General features: G+C 24.0%; 1 protein-coding gene across 1 annotated transcript in view; it reads right to left on the bottom strand.

Annotated features, from left to right (window-relative positions):
• Positions 1–17,963: 17,963 nt before the first annotated feature.
• LOC129606092 (ras-related protein Rab-30) overlaps positions 17,964–23,531 on the bottom strand; it is a 104,219-nt gene continuing 98,651 nt past the window's right edge. Inside the window, exons 3-6 of the mRNA XM_055516196.1 lie at positions 20,837–21,220; positions 20,606–20,648; positions 20,366–20,537; positions 17,964–18,405 (exon numbers count right to left, since the gene is read on the bottom strand). Coding sequence (XP_055372171.1) covers positions 18,123–18,405; positions 20,366–20,537; positions 20,606–20,648; positions 20,837–21,007 — 669 coding nt within the window. The 5' untranslated portion in view covers positions 21,008–21,220 and the 3' untranslated portion in view covers positions 17,964–18,122. The remainder of the gene's footprint in view (positions 18,406–20,365; positions 20,538–20,605; positions 20,649–20,836; positions 21,221–23,531) is intronic.

Here is a 23,531-nt window from a genome sequence, read left to right as displayed (position 1 = left end):
ATTATAATTTCCTTGCACATTTATAAATTGCATATCAATATCAAAATCTTTTACATGATAAATTAATTAAATAATGAACTGTTTTCTTTATTTCTAAAGCAGATTATCGTCCGATTGAAAACAACTATAAGTCTGGTCATCTACATTTCGTATAGAATATTTTCTCAAAACAAAATGACTAAATTGTCACAGGAATACTTTGCGACTGTTTACTGCAATTAAATCACGTTTTTAGTGAAAATTAGTTGAATTTTTCGAATTTTGTTTTTCTATAATTACCAGTGCCGCATCTACCATTAATGCAAAGTAAGCATATGCAATGAGTGTCGGAAAACAGCGAAGTATTTATTATGCGAAATTTTCTATAGTAATTGATATTGTTCATTGCTTTGAAAGTGGAAGAAGCTCACTTTTTGGAAACCACATAGAGCGCTAAAGAAATCAGAACTTGACCTGATATTTACCATAATGCACTAGTATTACTTCAGTAACTTGATTCCAGCTCTCAAATTTGTTTTGCTATAAAATTTTCTATAAAATTTTAAAAACCTTATAAATTAGGTTTAAAAAAATTTTTATTTAATTGGATTCTGCTATCATGAGGGGACAATATTCATTCCCTATGTAACTTTCATTCCGTTAAATCATTACAAAATTGAAACACTCTGTATATTGTACATTTCTGAAAATTCTATTATATAATATTAAAACTAAAAAAAAAACCATTAAATAAATAAATAAACAATTTGATTCACCTGATATAGAAAAGGACTAGATTTTCACAAAGGTGGATTTTGTTTTGAAAAAATAAAAAATATAAAAAAAAAAATTTGTATCCTTAGTAATAAATTGTAAAATCCTTGTTTTTCTTGCGGAAACTTTTAATGTTTCGTTGTGTTTTTTTAAATTTTTATCAAAAAGCTTTTAAAGGACTTTCTCTTACCATCATAAAAGTTATTGTATAGAAGAAAATCAAAGGATACTTTAATAATATTTATTCAAGTTTTATTTTCCAATACAAAGAGAATATTAAAGAAAGGTTTGTTTTTTTTTTTTTTAGAAAAACTGTAAAGGTAATTTTTATATACACACTGAAAATAGACCTACTTATAAATTCTTTTAAAATTCTATTATGGTCTGGATTTGAAACAAAAGTTTATAGAATGAAAATTAAATAGAAAAATTTTTAAAAAATATGTTTATATTTTTTTTTTTAAATTTAAAATATTTTTATAATTTAAATTTTTTTTTTAATTAATGTCGCCCTTACAGTTATTTTATTTTGAATTTTTAATATTTTTTATGAATTTTCAATTATTTTTCAATTCAACTTTCACACAATACCATCTGTCTATCTATACAGATTAAGGAAAGGATATTATTTGAAAATTATTAAAAACCTACAATTTTATTTATTCAATTTTGTTTGCTTTTCCATAAGGGCAATTTTTTTTCTTTGAAAAATCAATAATTCTTGAGTAGAATAGGAACAAAAGATACACAATAAGAGCACGTGTACTTCTTTAATAAATTTTTTCATATAAAAAATTAATGCTATAGTAGAATTATGGTTGAAAATATTAAAATTTTTTTTATCATATTTTTTTCCTATCTACAGGGTGGTTTTAGAAAATGTATAATATTATTATAGGATCATTAATCAAAAAATTTACAACAAACGGAAATAATTTTACTTTTCAGTAAAACTTCATGAATTTTAAAATGCTATAACACATTTTAGTTGAAGTAACTGGAAAAAATTGCCTATAACGTGGGGCTTGCTTCTATTTCCTTCAGAACAGAGGAAGTTGCAGCTAGAGAAAATATGAATTGTTTTATATATATATTTTTTTTCAAAATCTCTCAAATCTGCTCCATCTCGGAAATCATTGATCATTTCGGAAATCGTTGATTCCATTTTCGAAAATAAATTTAATAATGTATGTACTCCTTACAAAATTTTCTTTATTCTATTTATTTTATTACTGAATTTGAAAATGAATGTTTTTTAACAATAGTTTCTTATTCAAAGAACTTTCATTTAAAATATTCAATTTTTCTATTGAGCAAACATTGAGCAACTTATTTTGAATTTAATATTAAATTGAATAATTTGATTTATTTGTTTTATTTTATACGCAATGCAATCGGAAAACTATGAATTCAATATTTTAAATTTGAAATTCAATGGAAATAAATATTTTCATTTCTTTATTTTCTATGCATTTTCCTGAATTTTTGTTTACAATACAAAAATTTTTAAACCAAAAAATCCACTCGAATTTCAAATGAATTTACAAATAATTTTTGTTTTTTGCTCTTGATTTGGATTTGTTTTGATTGATGTACTTCATGAGTAAGGATATCATATTCATTATATCCTGCAGGATACAAACTAATGTTAGAGTTTTAATAATATTTTAAAAATCATAGTGAAAACTAACGTGAAAATCAAAGTAACTAAATGACAAAGATTTTTTAAACCTTAAAGTTTAATTATTGCAAAAAAAAAAATTTTTGCCCGTCCGTCTGAAAAATTCGTCCATTACATTTGTTTTCATAATTTATACAGCGTAAACAGATACCAAACTGATTTGAATCTTCAAATTAATCGTTATCTCAGAGCCGCGCTTTTTTTATAATTTATCCTCCTCCTATACGGAATGGCCTATTTCCAAATTATGATTTTTTTTTTTTTGAAAATTAAATTTCTGTACAATAATATTATGTTCAAATGAAACTCTATATAGTTGGTAGGTTATACATATAAATTTTGATGAGAATGAAGGATTAGAATTTTTCCTCCCTTAGGTTTCGTTTAGAAAAAATTTGAATAATTTTTCGTTATTCCTTATCACAGTATGAAAGAAGTAAAACAGTGACTATAAACAGTGCTATACAACGGTATTGTAAATTACTAATCTAAATTAAATATATTCTTACAAATATATACATAGGAATTTTTTCTATATCATCTCATACTAGAATTTTCCTATTTCCGTTTACTACACGCTTGCATACTAGTTTACGCCACCTTGTGTACTGGCTTCGTTTAAGCAGCGACGACTTTTGTAATTTCATATTTTCCTTTGCCTTTAATTTTCTAAGTTTCTTGAATAATATGCAGGATACAATAATTTTAAAAAAAATTAGCAATATTTAATATTTAATTTCAATTTCTTTTCTCGAGTGATATTATAAAAAACTTATTTTCTATATAAGGTAGTTAATTTTAAAGTTAAGCAAACATGTTACCTTACATACCTTCGCAAAGTCAACAAGAAATAATATTTTTCAAACTACTTACATATAAATTCGAAAAAATATTTCTTTTTCGAAATAAAATTTATTAAACAAAAATTCTATTAAAAATTTTGATTTCTTTTGAAATTATGAAACCTTCATTAAAAACAAAAAAAAAGTTTTCCATTTTAAAAGTTAAAGTTCAAATTGTTACACTTTTAAGCAGATTTATACAAAAAAATTGGAACAAAATGTATTTATTAATTTTACACTGCCCACTCGCCTAATGGTTTGGAAAACTTGTAAGGTTGGAAAATTTGAAATTTTGTTCAAACATTAGTTTCGCTGATAAACCCGTTTCTTACAAAACTAATGCATTATTTCCGGACTTGCTTTTCTACTGCAAAATGCAATATGCAAAAATGAAATGCTTTGACAAAAATGTAAGTTCTGCACCTTTGGTGTTAGGTACTCTGTACATTTTGCCACTCCTAACATATTACAACTCAAAATTTCTATACAAACAGTTCAATAATTAAAAAAATATTTCGAGTGACCATAAATTAGCTATCTAATTACATCATTACTACGGCTTCTTTTATTTTTATTCTCATCCGTACGGTATGCAATAATTATAACATTTTTTAGTAATTATTCTCGAATAATCATTTTTCCTAAAAGTATTTCCTTGTATTTTAATAGAAATGTGATACTTTTAAAAACTATTGGTTTGATCCGAATTTTCTCTTTTGTTTTACATTTGAGTTCCATTTTCTTTTTTCCCTGGAAAATATAATTTCATTTTGTTATTCCTGTGTTTCTCCCTTGTTCTCTTTTAAAAGCCTATACAATTTAATAAATTATTTCTTATATTTCTAAAAAAAATTATCAGTAAAAATTTTACATTCAAATTTTTTTTTCTTCTTAGATTTCAAAGAAAATCTCAACTCTCTGAAATTTTTGTCCTCTATGAGGAAAATGCAAAAAAAAACAGTACAAGAAAAACAAAGGCAAGTAAAAAATTTTATCAAAAAAAAAAATTGTTTACTTTTTTCCTTTTTTGAAAAAAAAAAACATAAATTTTCATTTTATTACCCTTAAATTTCCTTATAATTTTTCTCATATTTCTAAGACAAAGTAAAAAATATTCAAATTTCTATACAAGCAGTACAACATTTTTCTTTTCTTTTTTTTGAAAAAGAATGAGAAACAAAAAAAATATCCTTTTAAATTTTAATTTCAGAAGTGTAAGATGAGAAAAAAAAAGTTAATAATGAAAATAAAACAGGCCTAAAAACATTAGAGAAAGAGCAAAGAGAAGAAAAACCGCTTGAATTTCACAATTTTCCTTTAATTTTTCTTTTTTATTTGTGTTGTTGGTTTTGTTTTTTCAGAAAACAAAAATTTTCTTAACACTTTAGACACAACTTTATTTTCCCGGTTCCTTTTGATTTCGGGCTTTTTTTTCATCAAAATGAAAGCAAAAAAATATTTTTTGTCTCCATTTCTTCTTTTATTTTTTTCTTTTGCTTGTCAATTTTCTTTGCTTAAAAAAATATTAACAAAATATCCTTAAAAAAAAAAACAATGTAATAAAAAAGAATTCCAAAAAAACCCACCTAGACGACAAAAAAAAGAAGGTAAAAAAAAGTGGTAATTTTTTTGTTTTGCTTTTTGAAAATGAAAAATAAAGTGTCAAAAATTTTAAACGAATGAAGGGCAAAAATATGATTCAAGAATAATAAACAAAAATGAAAGAATAAAAATAAGAAAAATAAGGAAAAAATTCCTCTATACCGTGAAAAAAGAAAAGAAAAAAAAATTTTTAAATCCGGAAAAAGCAAAACAAAAATTTGAAATTTCCTTTCAGTAGGCATCCGGTTCTTCTTTGCGTGCGTGTGTATATAGAATAACTCATAAATTATATAAGATTATTTATATTAAAAATGTATGTACGTATGTATGTATAATACACAGACATAAGCAGGTTCATTCCAATGATAATAATATATTAATCTTCTACCATAAGCACTCGATATATCACACACCAAAAATAATATAGCGATGTGTCTGATTTCTTGTAAATTAAATTTTAAATTATGACATTCAGTAATTATTTGAATCCTAAACCATATTGGTGCACAATATGGTTTAGGATATTATTTTATTGCACAATATTATATTAAATTAGCATTTACATAAATTTAATTTTAAAATAATGTGATGGTCCAGACAAACATGCAATTTTTAGTTTTGTAACTGGTTTTCGCTTATTTGTATTCCACATGTTTGCATTCAAATGCAACGTGTTTGATTTCATACAATATTGAGCAATCAAACAATTTGTAGTTTTTTACAAACTGACTACAATTTTTAGTTAACGCAATCGTTTCGAAATATTGCAATAGCTTAATTGATTAGATTGGCGTGTAACGATTTAAAAATCAAGCAGTTATCGGAAAACTAAAAATTACCTGTCTGTCTGAACATTAAGGCAATCATGTAACATTTTTGAATTTACGGTGGTTTAAATTTTAAACCGTCTTTGTTTTTGTTTATACAAAATCGTAAATTGAAGATTAAATTTAAACTTTTTTAATTTTAATTTCTTCATAAATCCGCCAATTCAAGATTATATTCAAAAGTTCTTTTACTTATATTTTATTAATAATAGAATGACGGACATTTTATATAATATTATTTCTATATGGTTATTGATGGAATATAACTTATACATTGCAATTTAGTTTCGAGAATCATACTCGCTTTCATACTTGTCATACTTGTTGTAAATGTCATAAAGGTTATACTTATTGTACATATGGTATGAAAGTTGTAAGCAAAATTAATTTATAACTGTAGTTGAATATTGTAGGAAATTGTATAGTTAATTAGACTCATGTGATTTAATTGTATTAAGATGACAATATCATTAAAAATGTTGGTTAAATGGTATAATGTAAAACATATTCCAATTTTCTATATCAGAGTAAATCTAGGAAACGCTAATTGACAAACGCACTAGAAGTGGTAGGTCGTATTTATTTTATCGCTCTAATTACGCATTGTTGTTTTTCAATAAAGCCACACCACATAAACACTTAATTCAAGAAGGTATTTAAATCGACGAAATGCCTAAGTAAAAGCCTGATATTCTAAATTATTCAAATATTTTATAAGACTTGAACTAATATCAAATTTCTTGCACATTTACGCTAAGATATTTTTATGTTCAACTTTCCATCTTTGCCTCTTTGTCCTCTTACATATGTGCTTAATAATTGAAACACTATAAATTATTACCAATCAACAAAAATCGGCATACTTTTTGTAAAAATTATCGAGATTATACTGTACGTAAAAATTTAGATAAAAATATATTTACTTTGCAAAATTATTGGCGACACAATGTATATAAACAAGAGAAAACAAAAAGGAGGTGGAAAATTTAAAAAAAAGAAATTTGAAAATTTCTCTCGGATGAGATTTCTTGTTTACCTCAGGGGTTCTATTCAAATTTTATTAGACTTTTAATTTGTTTTAACAAGAAAATGTTCGAAAAAGAAAAAATACGAAAATTGTCGTATCATGTCACAATTTATGAGTTCATAAAAAGAGAGAAAAAAAGAACCTCTACTTGTTTCTTTTTTTCACATTTTTATTTTTTGCAAAAATATTTTTCAATAAAATAAATTTTTTTTATATATGTATAGACACATGTATGTATAAAAATGGATTTTTATTATGTTAATCAAATTTAAAAAAAAAAAATTGTTTTATAAAATTTCGCATCGAAATGTCCTGTGACTGAGACCAGACATTTTTACATTAAAGTATATGGGTCCCAAAACAAGAAAAATTTACGTCAGAAATAAATTTTAAGTTTTTCTTAAACTTTTGCTTTTTTTTCTCATCAAACTTTTATTTCGTACGATAGCCGACTGAAATAGCATGAAAATATTGAATGAACGCTATCATAAAAAAAAAATCAATCTATCCAACAATAATATGAGAACAGAATTTAATACTTAAAATACCATTGAAAGAAAAGGTCCAAGCAAAGAGCATTTTCGTAACTGTAACCCGTAATAATTTTTCACTTGAACTTGTCATAGGAATGAAAGTGATAGTAATTAGAAAAGAATGACAAGTTATCAAAATATTTTAATAAAATTCTGTAGAAATTTGCAAAAGTTTAAGTTAAATAAAGAGAATTGACTGCAAACTTTTTACCTTTCATCATGTCAATCAATAGTCGGAGAGCCTGATTTGAAAATTTATCATTTTATACAAGGCCAAATAGAAGACTGTGCTCATACAAGTATTGAATGGTATGGAATGAAAAATTTTATAAATCTGCATAATGAAAAATTGACATTTTTTTTGGGAAATTTTAATTTAAATATAAATAAATCTAATCTTAATTAGATTTTATTAAAATTATAGATTCCCAACATACACATGTAACGTGTGACGAATTTAATTCTAACATTTCTACTTAAAAGAAACTTTTTTTTAGTATTGGGTGTTCAAAGTTACTTGCATAAAATTTGCATGCAAATTCTGCTTGCCTAGTTTAATAATATATGTATAATAATATTGAAAAACACTTTCATACATAATATCGTATAATTCCTATAACATTTAACACCTATGTCTCTTTACCTTTATCCAATCGCTTTTATATTCGTTAGAATTTCAATTCAAAATTCACATTTTTTCTGGTCATAGTATTCTAACATTTTATACTTATTTTTGATTTTATCTATTTAAATTAAAATAATGAAATGCGGCATAGTTTTCGGGGAGCATTTTTATATTCTATTTACAAATTTAAATCATTAGAACAACAAAAACATATACTCAATATAAATATAAGAGTTAATTACAAAAGTTTCAACAAATCTAACAAATTTAAATTTACAATATTATTATTTAACTTACAACAGAACTAGATTAATATTAATTAAATTATTTTCAAAATATAAATGAAAAAATGTCAATCGCTATAAGGAAAATTATTATCGATTTTTAATTTTCTTTCATTTTAATTTCAATTTCAATTTCAAACGAAGAATAAATAATAACATAGAAGTCTTTAATTCTTTTCCTTTCGAAACAACCAGCTAATTACAAACTGAAATATGCTGCCATATAAAGTTTTAAATTAATTGTGTAAACACTAAACAATTTCCTTATTAATTTCTAAAGCCTAATGCAATTATCATAATTTCATTCTGATTTTTAGCTATACCTATGATAATATGAAATATAAAAACCTAAGCCTATTTCAATATTAAATTACGATTTGGGAGCAACAGAGTTTAAAAAGCATTACAGTAAAATTCATGGCTTTTTGACATTATATGGAAGAGTTTCAAAACTTTTTGAGTTAAAAATGCATAATAAATTATGCATTCAACCTAAATAAAATTCTTTGGCAAATTCTCTTGATTCTTAAGAAATATGCGATAACTAATTCATAAAATTTTACTTTTGCTAAAAATCCATTAAGTTGTAAAATTTCTTATTAAAAAATTGTCATGTTTTACTCGTTCCACCTATACTTTGTTTCATTTCTTTGACTTTTTGTCATATTTCAATTTAATTTTATTGCGAGATTGTGTATGTGTATGCAATTATGTTATTTAAAATATTTTATTTGTTTTATTTTTCATACCTTTTCAAAAAATGAATAAGAAAAAAATAAATGAATGAAATGCTCTAAATATTGCTTTACTCCAAATTGCAATTTAACAAAAAAAATAAAATTTTTTTTTTACATAAAAGTTGCCAGACGTTTTTAAAAATAGATTTTTTATTATTCAATTTTTTTTTTACTTTTATTTTTTACAATTTTACATTGCCCATTTACACTTGTTTTTCACTTTAATGAATAATTTTTTTTTCATTCTTAATTTTTACATGCCACCAATTTTTTTGTTTTATTTTTCTGTTTTTATTTTCAATATTTTTAAATTTTAAAATTATTTATGTTTTATTTTCATTTGCTTTTAAAATATATTTTAAAATTTTAATAAAATTTTCAATTATTTTTAATATATTTTTTTTTAACACAAATAATTCAATTCATTTACAATGATGCACCATTGAGAATTGAAAAAACAAAAAAAAAAACCTTTTTAATATTTTTAAATAAAATTTATCGCCATATTCAATTTATTTTCCCACTTGAAAATTTAAAGAAAAAAAACAAATAATTTAAATATTACAAAAAAAAAAAAAATTGAACGAAAGAAAATAAATAGAGTTTTTAAATTTTAAATGTTATTCAATCGCTGCGACTGTATACAACTCCGAAAACAAATGTTTACCCTATAGTAAAAAATTCCACTTTAAAAATTATGCAGATGATGAATTATTGCTGTAGTACTTCTTATGTATACATGTATGTATGTATGTATTTTGTATATATATACATGTGAATATCATATATGTACATATATTAATATTAAATTATTTTTTATTGTATTTCCAAAAGAGTAAAATTTTATGATAAGGAAAAATCCAAACTTGAAAAGAAAAATTTCTTAAATTTTTTCCTCTTCTTTTTTCCCTTTAATACACAATTTCATATATATATATATATGTAAATATTATTGTGTATATAAATATGTTTATATATAAATGAACAATTTATATTTTAAGAAAAAAAAAATTATTTTCTCTCTTTTTTATTTTTATTTATTTTTTTTTTTGTATCGCGTTCCGCAATCGTTTTTATAACCAAACCGTTCTCATTCACGTTTCAATTGAAACTGAACAACTAAAATTTCATTAAATCAGTCAAACAAAAACAGAAAACAAAAAAAATAAAAAAAAAAAAATACGACAAGTAGAAAAAAAAAAGGAAAACTTGACCAAGAAAATAAGGCTTCAAATAAAAAAAAGAAAAAAGAAATATTTCCAATAAACGGGAGGGATCGGAACGTAATAGCGAAATATAACAAAATGTACCAATCATTCCAGATTTCCAAATTCCCGAATAGAAAAAAAAAGTAAATAACATTGGCATTTGACATCATAAAAAAGAAAATTGAAAATATTTTCTTTATTTTTTCCAAGCGTTTGTCATTTTAATTTTGCAGATTTTCCCTTATGTATTTTTCTCTTTTAATATTCCTGCAATTAATATTTCGTTTTCTCTTAAAATTTTGTCTCTTTAGAACTAAAAGTAAAAAAAAAACCCAAATTAAAGGTTTGAGACTTCACTATTTATTGTAAACGCAAATAATAATATTACAAACAGTTACATAATTTCTCTGTTATAATTGCAAAAAAAAATTTGGTTTAAGTCTAAGGTTAAAGTAAATTTATTATTTTTCAATTAAACTGAATATTCCAAATTAAACTATGAATATTAAATTTCTATTTGTTTACATATTGTTACCCTAGCTGATAATAGAATAACTATATTATATATATTTATCGTCACAATTCATAAAACTACATTATCAACTTTTTTATTGAAAATTTAATTAAAATATAGCCAGTGCAAATGTAAACATAAATTTACTTTTGTTATTAATTATTAAAAATGCAATGATTCACCATTTACTCCAAATGAAAATTAAAAACACTTACCGAATTCGTGTGACATTTTGTCCACTAGCTGTCACATCAAACTTTAAATATATTATAGTATATTTGAAAGATTGTTAAGATTGTTCTGCCATTTTCCATCAATTCGGTTCAATATTATATTCAGTTAGTTTAGAAGTGTCTAAAGGGAAGTTAGTTTACAAGTGTCTAAATAACTTTCAATTTCAGCTAAATTAAGTTTGTGAAAGAAATTTAAACGAATAAAAATTTGATTGTAAGCGACAAGAAACGGAATTAATATTTTATCTTATACATTAAGTGCTTTATGTGACATCTGTTGGATGCAGGCATCACTACACTTGTAAAGTATATTAAGGTTTTTAATGTTGAATAATAAACTAAAGCGTATAATTTTGATTCAAATGAGAATTGTTGCATGATTTAATTTTTTAACGACACTTCAACTTTCACAAAAATGTGAATGTAAAGTTCACCTGTAATTAACTTTCATATTAATTACATTAAGATTTTTATGCGGCATCTATACTACTTCTGTAAAATGTTAACCGTTTTTAATTCCTCTATATTCTGTGGTTAAGTGGTGAATTTTCTTATTACTATTTTACCACTGTACTTCCGGGTAAAATCGAATGGTTATTTTTAAAACGACAGCGACAATAGTTGGGTAGTTATAATAAAAATCATTTTTTATAAATATTATTTAGCTTTTATTTCTGTTTTATTATATAGAAAAAAATATACAAATTATAATTATAATTACAATCGAAGAATTTAAATTATAAAATAGAAAATTATTATTTTGTGAAATCAATTATACGTAAAAGAATTTTTAATCATTACAATATAAAATGTACAATATTATTAAATAACTTAAGATTTATACAAATTTGTATAATAATAGTATATTTAATAACAATTAAACTATAAAATAAAATTTAAATTTAAAATAGTTTAAAAGAAATACACGTTTTGTTTTTTATACAAAAATTTTACAATATTAATTAATATTAAATCAGAAGGAAAATCAAATGTATTATACACCAGAAATAATCTGTAATTTATTTAGTTTTTCTTAAATAATATATACAAAAAATAATAATTAAATTTAATATTTAATTATATATAATTTAATTAACAATATTTTATATTTTCAATAGTAAAATTTTAATTAAAATTGACATGTTTTCGTTTTCACCTATAATATATTCACCTATCATGTACTATGTTATATTATTTATATAATTTATGTATGTAAATAATATTTGTAAATATATAAAGTACAATTATATTGTAATTAATTGTTATTTAACATAAAAATTTTATTATTTAAATATAAATCTGCAAATTTTAAACGAAACACAATAATTATGTAGACAATTAATTAAAATACTTGGTAAGATGTGAATGTAAATAGAAAGTTTTGTGTATATTTGGATATTGTGTATTGTATGTAATTATAATATGGGGGACAAAATTGTTATACAACTCACTACATAACAGAAAAAATTTATAATAATTGGCTACAATAAAAGTATTTTAGAATAAACATTATTAATTGATTGATTGCTATACCGTAGGACTTCCAGAACTCAAATCATTCCAAATTCCCATATAGGGAATTTCCAAGAAATAGGGAAAACTCGCATATAAAAAATAAAATAGGGAAACGCTAAATTGTTAAATATAAGCACAATTTAAAAAAAAAATTCCAATCAAAACAGGGTAATAGAATTTTAACTTTATAACAGATATTTAAAGACGGTTTTAGATTCAGCATCTCATTTTAAATTTTTTAGGTTTCACCTCATGGTGAAATGAAATAGTAACAAACATTGTGATTTGGAGTTATTAATTGTATTGTTCTATACGGTATGGATATATAAATATACTAAAAAATGTACATAAGCCATTAACATAATATGTATACGAGTTAACAATAGGTCAAATAACCGTTATGTTAAAATAAGTTTAAACATGCTTCTATTGAACATATTTCATCGTGAGAATTCTCACCTCTAAAATATGTTCCCACAAAAAAGTGCTGACGCCATGTGTGCGCTTCTTCTTGATAATTCTAGGTTGAACTTAGATTTAGAATTTATTCTTGGTAACTAAGAATATTAATGTAATTAATTTGAGCATAAAAATGTTTAAAGTTAATTTGTCCCATAATAATTACGCTTTTTTAAATTTGAAAAAAATAATTTTTGTAGCAGGGACTGGCCGCAAAATAGCAAGTGAAAAATTTTAAAACGACCCGTAATAAGTGAGTGTAACTAATACTGCAGCAGGCCGATAGTAATTTTCGAACGCTACCAGCAAGAAAGGAATTTTACAATGCCTCCGTATAATTACTTGTCCATAGACGGACAACAAAGCAAAGGAAAAATCAACACACCTAAAACTACAGAAAATAAATGTCAGTAAAATAAACGAGAATAATAACACATGCGAAACCGCGCGTCCATAGCACTCATCATATTAAAAGTGAAAGTATCAGTACCACTACATGCACGTCACAGAAACTCTTTCACAGGGGGAAAAAATTAAAAGGCATAATTAAAATCAGACTAAGTTCAGCAAAAAAAATCTATAAGTTCAAGGGTTTGAAAATTAAAAGTTTCAGACTGTAAAATGGAACATTAACTACAACTGAAACCCTTCGAAAAACGAATTGCAAGTCTTCTAGTCTATTTGAATCTGCACCTACCAGAAGTCAAATACGTAGAAGATTACAAAGCTCAGCAGCACCAAAAACAGTAGACAGGAAATAAGAAGATTCCCTGACAAAGTTAAAGAACTATTCATCACTATCGGTTCCACTATTGACTACATTTTACACCACTAAGAAACATTAATTTTCATTAATCATCAACAAATTGAAAACACAAGACTATGATTCCGAAACCGATTCAGTGCTAGTCAAAATATATCCGCAAATTTTCAAATATCAGTTCTTTATGCTGAAGCAAATCGGTTCCAGTAGCGACTCATTTTTGGTCACTGTGAACCATCAACTTTCATTAATTATTAACAAATTGAAAACACAAAGTTATGGTTTCGAGACGGTTATCGAAACCTGAAGAAACAAATTATTGTGTGTATTTATCAGAGGATTGAATAGGGAATTAGCAAAGATGTTAATGATACAGAGACCTCAAGCTTAAACAGAGGTATACACATATCGCTTAGAAGCCCACAATCTGAGCTTCAGAAACATAATTGTTCACCAGAAGAACAACAAGAACAAAGTGTTTGTACCCATTAACAATATAAAAAACATAACGTTGCACATTATTTCAGGCGTTAACCCTATCATCGTTCACAAAAAAATTACTTAACAAATTGCGACATTGTCAACAGAACAGATTTTTGGTCAGAACTACCTTCAAAATTTTTTCAAAATACTTTTTTCTAGTAAAATAAAGTCAAATAGCCTTTTTTATTAAAATAAAAGATACAAACTCGCCACTAGAAACTATTTGGCGCCCAAGCAGGTGCACCTAGATTGTGATTAATTTAGTGAGTGAATAGTGCTTTGGTGAAAATTCGAATCTAAATAAAAATTTTAAAATTACAAAATAAACTAAATGTTGAGAAAATGAGGAGAACACAGAAATCAAATGAAATTGAAATCACTTTAAAATCTTAAAACTAAAAAACCAACATAGATTTTGGTAAAGTTTTTGGAATAAAGTAAAATAATTTCAAATATTTTAAGAAATTTTTTTTAGAATTAAAATAATTAAATAAAACTACATAAGATTACTAGTAGAAAGATAAAAAAGTGAAATATCCTTCATTAATTTAGGATAACAAGAAGCAAATCAAATAATTATTTTTTTCTGTTGTTTTAATCAGAAATACTAGAGCAATTCCTCCTTACACAACACGCAGCAAGTAGGCAAAGGCCGAAATTACCACAACAGCAGAGTGGGAAAAGGTGCGCCTATGAAGTCTACAACTAGACAAGAAGGAGTTACTGCAAGAAGAATCGGAAAAAATGGAAAAGACTTCTCAGCTTAAAGTTCACTTGAATCTGGGGGAATGGAAAAAGGCTGTAGAAAGGATCTTAGCCACTTAGGATCAAACGAAGGGATTTGCCAAGTATTATGAGATTCTTAGTGCAATCAGAAACGAGATAATAGCAAATGTTGAGAAGGCGCTAGAGGTATATCCACACCACTAAGTCGGAGGAAAATGGCTAAATGTCTAAATCTACACTATTCCGACAGTTGGAACATTGGCAAATTAGAACACCAACTTACAGGTTTGAGCCAAGAAAATAGAAAATCAATACAGAAGCAACTTTAAGTATGGCCAGCGGGAGAATGATTACCTAAATCATTTTTCTAATTCTTGGAGACATGAAAAATCTTATAATGCACAACATTTTTATTCACAATTTCATCAAAACACGTTTAACCCTGCTGACTTGTGTATTATCTCCGAATTATTGTATTTTAGAAATTTAGAAAGAATTTTCTTTTCGAAATTATAATTTTCATAACCAAACAATAGAAATTTTAACATAACGACAATCACACCTTACTTATATACTATGAAAAAAAAATTCTCTACTTTAGTTAGACAACAGGTTCTTTTGCCGACTTTTGAAAATAATTTTAAACTAATTACATACATACATATATAAAAATTTACAATACATATACAAATAAAGAAATTATTAATTATTTTAAAGAAATATAATTAATTTTTTTAGTAACAATTTTAATTAAATTTAAATTTTTGCTATAACTTTTTTTTTTGGAATTTTTAACTAAAAAATTTACATTTTATACTAACAGTTTTTCTTTAAACAAACTGAACATTTTTTAACCAATTTTTTTTATTTTAAGAATTAATTAAATATTTTTAATTTATTATTTAATTTACAATATTCTATAATATTAAATTTTTAATATTTAAATTATAAGTGCACTAGGTGATTCTCAAAAAATTATTAAATTTTATTTTTATACCCTAAAATAAAAAAAAAACAAATTTTTTTTTTCCTTAAAATTTATGATATTCAAAAGATTTTTATTTTAAAATTATTATTGTTTTTTTCAAATGTTCGTCTTTATTATAATTAAAGAACGTGACTTTTGATTCGTAAATGTTCTAATTTGACAATAACTCAAACATTCAATGAAATTAAAGACAAGAATTTATGTCAAAATATTGTTTGCCAACAATGTCTGAAGATAATAAACAACAATTTAATGGCTGTCAAGTTTTAAACACATTTAACTTTTCAGGATACATAGCTAGTTGTATTCTTACCTAGATTGAGAAATTATCGAATATGTGATTATTCAATCATGCTATCGGGGTTTTTACTTAAATATTATTGCTTTTTTCATTGATTAATTCTCTGCCAAATTTAAATAATTTACTTTTGTAGATTTTTTAATGTTCGATTTAGTAGTGATTATTATCGAACAAACAGCTGTTGCAGATCTTATAGTTTTATTTTATCGAACATGATTTATAACGATGATTATAAACCGGCCCTGACTGAAAAAATTAAATAATAGCCAACAATATCACTGCAATTAAATTTGTGATTTTTGACTAATAAGTTGAAATGTTCTACATAATTGATCGCCAATTTTTTTGAATATTGAACAAAAATATAAGTAAGTACAAATGCGCCTAACACCAAATAATTTTTCATAATTTGTTTGTTTCAATTTTTCTCAATTTTGCTGAATATACAATATTTTTACTTTAAACAACTTGTACAACAATTAACAATTTGAAACAAGTAAGGCTGCCTTAAACATTTATTAAAATCGGGACACATACGAAAAGAAAATTGATTATTTAAATTATTTAGTAAGGACATTTTTTCTATAAGTACATATTTTTTAACTCATGTAATAAATGGTAGATTACCATGGTTATACCAATAACCAAAACATATATTTGTATACATATACATGTTCAAATATACATAATATATTTATGTGAAAAAAATTATATTTGCTATTACAAAATTATGATGTAATTTTACATATTTTGGGGCAAAATATAAAGTAGGACAAAATAAATTAAGAACATAAGAAATTATTAAAAGTGTGTAATAAAATAATAATTTAAAATTAAAGTGTAAAAAAACAGAATTTTCGGCTAAATAAGTAAAATTGAATAATTTTCGTGACCCCAATTATTATTTTTATATTGGCCTCAATCTCCATTTCGAGACATTTAAATTAAAAGATTTGACGTTTATCGAAAAATTTCCCTAAGACAGATTTTACTTATTGTATCCATGAATAGTATACCGAATGTACAAATTGGCTAAATATCAAATAATATGTTCAATACCTCGGAATCCAGTACGGACATAACAAACTCATTTATTATTTAACATTCATTATTTCATTAATATATGCAAAGAATTACTCACAAAGGTATGCAAAAATATATGGTAAGAAGATTGAAAATAGGTAAAATTTTTGTTTCGGAAATATCAGCTGTTTTCGAGATACACAGATTTTAGGAAAATTTTTTTTTGCTGAAATTCTTACATATGCTTAATATTAATTATTAATGTGTACATTAATAATTTAATTTTAGTATACGCTTCCTTACAAATTTTGTTCCGCAAAAGAAGAAGCATCAAACATATACTTTTGGAAATTGAAAGGGTCTTATGTAGTCTAATAATTTTTTCGGAACACAAAATTTAAATTTAAATTTTTTTGAGATTTAAGTAATAGATTTTTGATTGCAGCTCACATACCAATACGTATGAAAAGTCACATTCTTTTTATTGTAATTTGTAATTAATTATTAATTAAATTTTAATGATTCCAAAACATCATTTTCTATTGGTTAGAGTTTTTTAATATTAATTTTGTGATTTTGATTTTTTACTCAAATTATTTTTTACTTTTAATTTTTGATTATTAATTTTTGATTAAAGTTTTTAACCAGATTTTTGTTTTTCCTTATTTTATTACAATATTTTGTCCTATATATTTTATTTAGTCAACTATTTTAAAAAACTAATAAACCTAAATTTTTTAATATTTATTTTAATATTATTATTTTTATTTCTTATATAAAATTTTCTCATTTATAGTTTTGATATTCACAATTAAAATTAAAGTTTGTGATTTTTTAATAATCTCTTCCATTTTCTTTTTCTCAATTCTTTTTCTTTTATTGCATAATTATTCCCTAATTTCTAAAAAATATTTTAATATTAAAAAACAAAAAAAAAAAAACAAAAAACAAATGAAAAATTTTAAACAATTTGTGTTTCATAAACAGGATATTTACAATTATATATCCTTGCCATTGTTATGTATTCCTAAATTAGCACAACAATTACTTGTATTTTGACTTAAAAGATTTGCTTTAGCTGTTAGACTAGCTAAACCTATCGATGATTCATTATTATTATTGTGTCGTTGTAACATTGTTGCATCTTTTGTTCTTGCTTGGTCTATTAATGCAGCTGCAATTTCATAAAATAAACGTTCAACATTATCAGCTTCTTTTGCTGATGTTTCCATAAAATACATATCGTGTTGTTTTGCAAATTCTTCACCAATTCGGGTAGGTCTGAAAATATAAAATAAGAAAATTATCTATTAAATAATAATTATTATGTATTTTTAAAACAAAATTTAAAAATTATAAAAAAATAATGAAAAAGATTCATATAATTAATCATGAGTTCTATCCCTCTTTCAATACATTTCAAATATATTATTCTTAAGCCCAAAATCAAGTATGTACTAGGTGCGTTTATTACTCAATAGAATATACCGATGTTTGCAGGCTTATCGTATATTTCTTTTTAATTTAGCATAGCTTAAAATTTAATAATAAATCTTATTAATTTCTAAGATAGCCATAATGTTTTGATTTAAAATGAAAGTTGCCAATCAGAATTCTATAGTTAGCTAAAATTTTGGCAATGTTTCTCAATTAGCTTTTCAACTAGTTCCGAAATTATAAAAAATCAAATTCTGACATGAGTTTTAAGTAGATTTTAGCAACATATAAACGTTTTCCCTTTGCATCATTCGAAGTCTATAAATTTTTCTTTTTCAAAATTAGATTAAAACTTGGAACTCGTTGCTTAGTTTATCTTCAATGTTCTTTTACAAGTTCATCGAAACAGCTAAATAATAGTATTACTAAAATCATATTTAATTGTTATTCTTGTCAGAGTAATAAAATTGAATTCGACTTAAATCTTCATATTATATACAATAAAAATATCCTTAAAGCTGACAAAGTGAAATAACAAATTACTAAATCTATACAGCAAATCAATAAATTTATAATCGAATAAGAAACTCTAATAAAAAATATTTGAATTATAAAAGTCCGTCATTTCAAAGTTAAAACTTTTGCTCACTATATCCTTCTCAGTTCCATATTTTTAAATATTGAATTTTATTGCTGAATTCTAACAAACATCAATAGTGTTTGGTGAAAAAAATTATTGGTTTCCTTTCTTTATTGAATTTTAATTTTGAAAAATAAAGATGTTGAACGTAAAAAAATTTCATCAAAATATCTTAAGTTGAAAAATTTAAGTGAAACCAACTAACTTTGTTTTTTGTGTTTTTCTGAAATCGTGCCAAGAACTTAAAAATTCTTTTTCGATTTTCATGATTCAGCAAAAAAACAAATAAAAGTTAAACAATTTTCTCTTATATTTTTCTTTAAAATTGCAAACTTTTAATTTCATCTCGAAAAATTGAAAACTATACCACATTGCTATAGTGGCAAATCATGTAGGTACCCATTTTCTTTGTATGCGTGTTTGAAATTCAATATGTACGAAAAAACAATTAGAATTTGTACTGTATAGACTATAAAATGTTAAAAAATTGAAAAGAACTTTTGGTAGAAGTTAGAAGTACTGCTCCATTTTTTTTTGATGGTAGACATATGTTACGGTTGTCCATAACCTTTTCATTTTGGTGTTGAGTTTTTCGCTAACACACGTCATTTATGGTGACTAAATCTTTTTTTTTTCTTCCAGAACATTTTCGCACTTAATTATTTTTATTTTCTGCATAGTTTATCTGTATGAATTTTTTCTTTTACACAACAAATTAATATTCAAGTCTTAAAGGATGACAAATTAGGGTTGCCAGAACCCCAAATTGAAATCAGTGATTAATTTTTTTCGACGGATTATTAAAAATTCACTCTCAAACGTAACAATATTCCTAAATTACAACAGTTTGTTTTACGAGTTAAAAATAGTTTTGAAAACTTGTTAGTTAGACCACTCGCTTTCGATTGAATTTAAAATTTAAAATTTATTGAATTTTTCCATTCAAGGAAGAAAACCTATGATGTAACCCAGATCTAGTAGAGTCAACTAATTGAATATTCTAAATTACCCTTGTATACATTTTATAATGAAATTCATATATTTTTATGTTTGTACTATTTGTATTGAATCAAAGTCATGAATGAAATTTTATATCTTAAAAATACACAATAGTTAAAAAAAAAACTGGAAAATTTTAGAAACATAATTTCGAAAGGCACTTACATTTCTCTATCATCACGATCCGTTTTATTACCAACTAAAATTTGTAAAACTTTACAACTTGCATACTCTTGAATTTCTCTTAACCATTCTGGTAGACAATCGAATGTTGGTTGACAAGAAACATCATAGACTAGAATTAAGGCATGAGCTGATCTATAATAACTTTGGGTTACTGGAAAATAAAAAAAAAACAAAAAAATTATGAAAATTTGAAATAAATTTTGGAATTTCAAGACTTACTTGATCTAAATCGTTCTTGACCTGCAGTATCCCATATTTGTAACTATAAAAAACAAAAAATAAAATTGTTAAAAAAACTTCACAAAAACCGCGCCAACTTTCAATAAATTTACAATTTAATTTGTAATTTAAAAATAAACTATAAAAACTCTTAAAAATTCTAAAAATAATTTTCGTTTTAATTTTATTTTTTTTTATTTTAATTTGCCTCTTGTTAATTATTTAGCTTACCTTAATTTTTTCACCTTCAACATCAACTGTTTTAATCATAAAATCAACACCTATTGTTGCTCCTTGTCCAGGTGGAAATTGTCCTTGTGTAAATCTTCTAACTAAACATGTTTTACCAACACCAGCATTACCAACTAATACAACCTTAAATAAAAATTTATAATCCTCCATGGTATAATTTTTGCTATTTTCCTATGTGTGTGCCACCTAAAATATTAAAAGTGACTCCTCTATTTTGCGGTCTGTTATTTTGTTTTCTTTACTTTTATATATTTTTTTTAATTTAAAATGGTGTGTCGCATTTATACAAACGACTGTATATATATAGGAGTACAACCCTTGGAGTAATAATAAGTAAAAGTAAATGAGTTAAAATGAGAAGACCTGTAAGAGAAAAAGGAAAAATAAAATTTGTCATTAATAAAATTGAATTTCATTTTCTCAATTTAATATCAGAGGTTAAAATTTTCCAAAATAGAGCTATAATATTTGCAAAGTGACAAAGTTAAGAATGTTGAAGGAGGGAGCGGAGTGGTAGAGTGTCAAAAAATCAAAAGGTTTAGGTTTGGATCGGCCTGAACAGATAATTTTCTAAAAATAGTAAACATAATAAACAAAATTTTTTAATTATTTTATTAATTAAGTGAGAAAAGTAATTTTAGACCTGTTTTTTATGCTTCTATTAATTTTAAAATATAAAAACGAAAAATATAAGTATAATACCTACGAGTATAAGCTTTTAAATTATTAATGAATTGTTGAAAACTAAGGTGTGTTTTTATTATAACAGTAAAATTATAATGCGAGTATACAATTTCAAGACAATAACGTACATAATATTAAAAATTTATATGTCATTAGAATATTGTAAAAATTTTTTTTTGTTGTTCTTAATTAATTACTTAATAAAAAACTGAAAATGAATGTGCCCTGAACTAATCAACGTAATAGGAGAATATTGTTTTCTATATACATATATATAAACGATAACATAAGTTTGAAATTTTCGCAATTTTCTGATATTTTGCGTTTTATATTTTATGGTTGCATGTGTTGTCATAACAATGTCATCATAATGTCTGTATTATATTCTCACTTAGTTCTTTGTAATTATTTCATTGTACATTAAGGATACCACGGAATAATGCATTTTTTCAGAATAAAAGTACAATGGACTATATTAGTGGGCATACAGGTATAATTCCAAGTTAAATATCTGCAATAAATTAACATCATATGCCAATATACGGAGAATATTATATAGTTTGTATATTTATAATAAATTTTACATAAAAACATATACATACGCGCATAGTATACTATAATTATGTAACGAAAATATATGTATATCATAGAAGTTAAGTACATTAATAAAAATAGCTGTTTTATTGTGTCACAGTGAAACCTAATTGATAATAAGTTTTAAGTAATAACGTGTAATGAACCGAATTTCTTCTAAATATTTTGTAGGTGTTGTCAGCTTAAAGCAATACAAATAGATATTCTTCAACAAAAAACTATAATAATCTACAGTCCCATAGGCTTGTTTTAATTATTATAGTTTTATTATTAAATTAATTTTCGTAATAAATTTTATCAAACTAAAAATCTTTAAATTTTAACCAGTTGAACCAGTTGATCTACTTTTGTTTGTAATCATCATTAATTGAATTTCAATTGTATCGAAATTATTTTTAATTTTTAACCAACTAAGGTTCTCAAATATTTGTTTGTCTTTTCTCTCCTCGAATTTATTCTTTCTTAAACTTATATTTTCGACAGGTAAGAGTTGTTGGAATTAGGATTGCTTTACTGTACATGACATTGTTTAATTAGGAAAGTACGATTGTATAGCAATCTGAATATCTTTAATATATAATAAATTATAACTTAGTTGATCTTTTAATTAAACAATAGCATTAAAGCAATAGAAAATTTCAAATTTTATTGAATAACATAAAAATGAAAATTCTATTCTTATATAACTACGAGAATTTCATTAGCACGGTTCTGTTTTTCATTAAAATATTTTACTCTATATATTTAAAAAATCTTTTTAATTAAAATTGACTTAGACACAAGATCAAAAATATTTCCTTATAAAACCATAATAAGAGAAAAAATTGCATTCTAAAAGTATATGGCAGCTAAAAACTAGCAATATAGCAGCAAATCAATTAAAAACTACTTTTACTTATTACAAAATCAGTCTTATTTCAAATAATTCTTTGTTTTAATTCAGTTGAATTGTCTTGTTCTATGTAAGAATTAATTTCTATATCAAATCATAAAAATCATTTTTTAATACTTGTTACCATGTAGATTTAAACAAAAAACATTATAAATGGAAAATTTTTCTATAATATGAAAAGTATAGTTCTAATTGAGTTCATTGCCATATCTGTGAATTATTTTGCTTTGCATCTATATAGGTCAGATCAAAAATAAAGCACAATATTCAATTTTATGTTCATTTCAATGCATTTAATTATATTAAGTTATGCTATGCACATTCTAACGATATACATAATTGCATTATTAATTTTATATTTAACATATATACATACATATTTACATTATATTATGTAAAATATCAAATTTCATTCATAAAATGAAATTTCCAAAACCCTTAAAATTAAAAAATAAATTTGAAATATTTCGAAGAAAATCAATTATACATACACACATATGATTA

Source organism: Condylostylus longicornis, unplaced genomic scaffold, assembly GCF_029603195.1.
Source record: "Condylostylus longicornis isolate FDR11 unplaced genomic scaffold, ASM2960319v2 ptg000017l, whole genome shotgun sequence".
NCBI lineage: Eukaryota > Metazoa > Arthropoda > Insecta > Diptera > Dolichopodidae > Condylostylus > Condylostylus longicornis.
The sequence above is the reverse complement of the archived record's forward strand: the minus strand, read 5'-3'. Positions and strand labels throughout refer to the sequence as shown.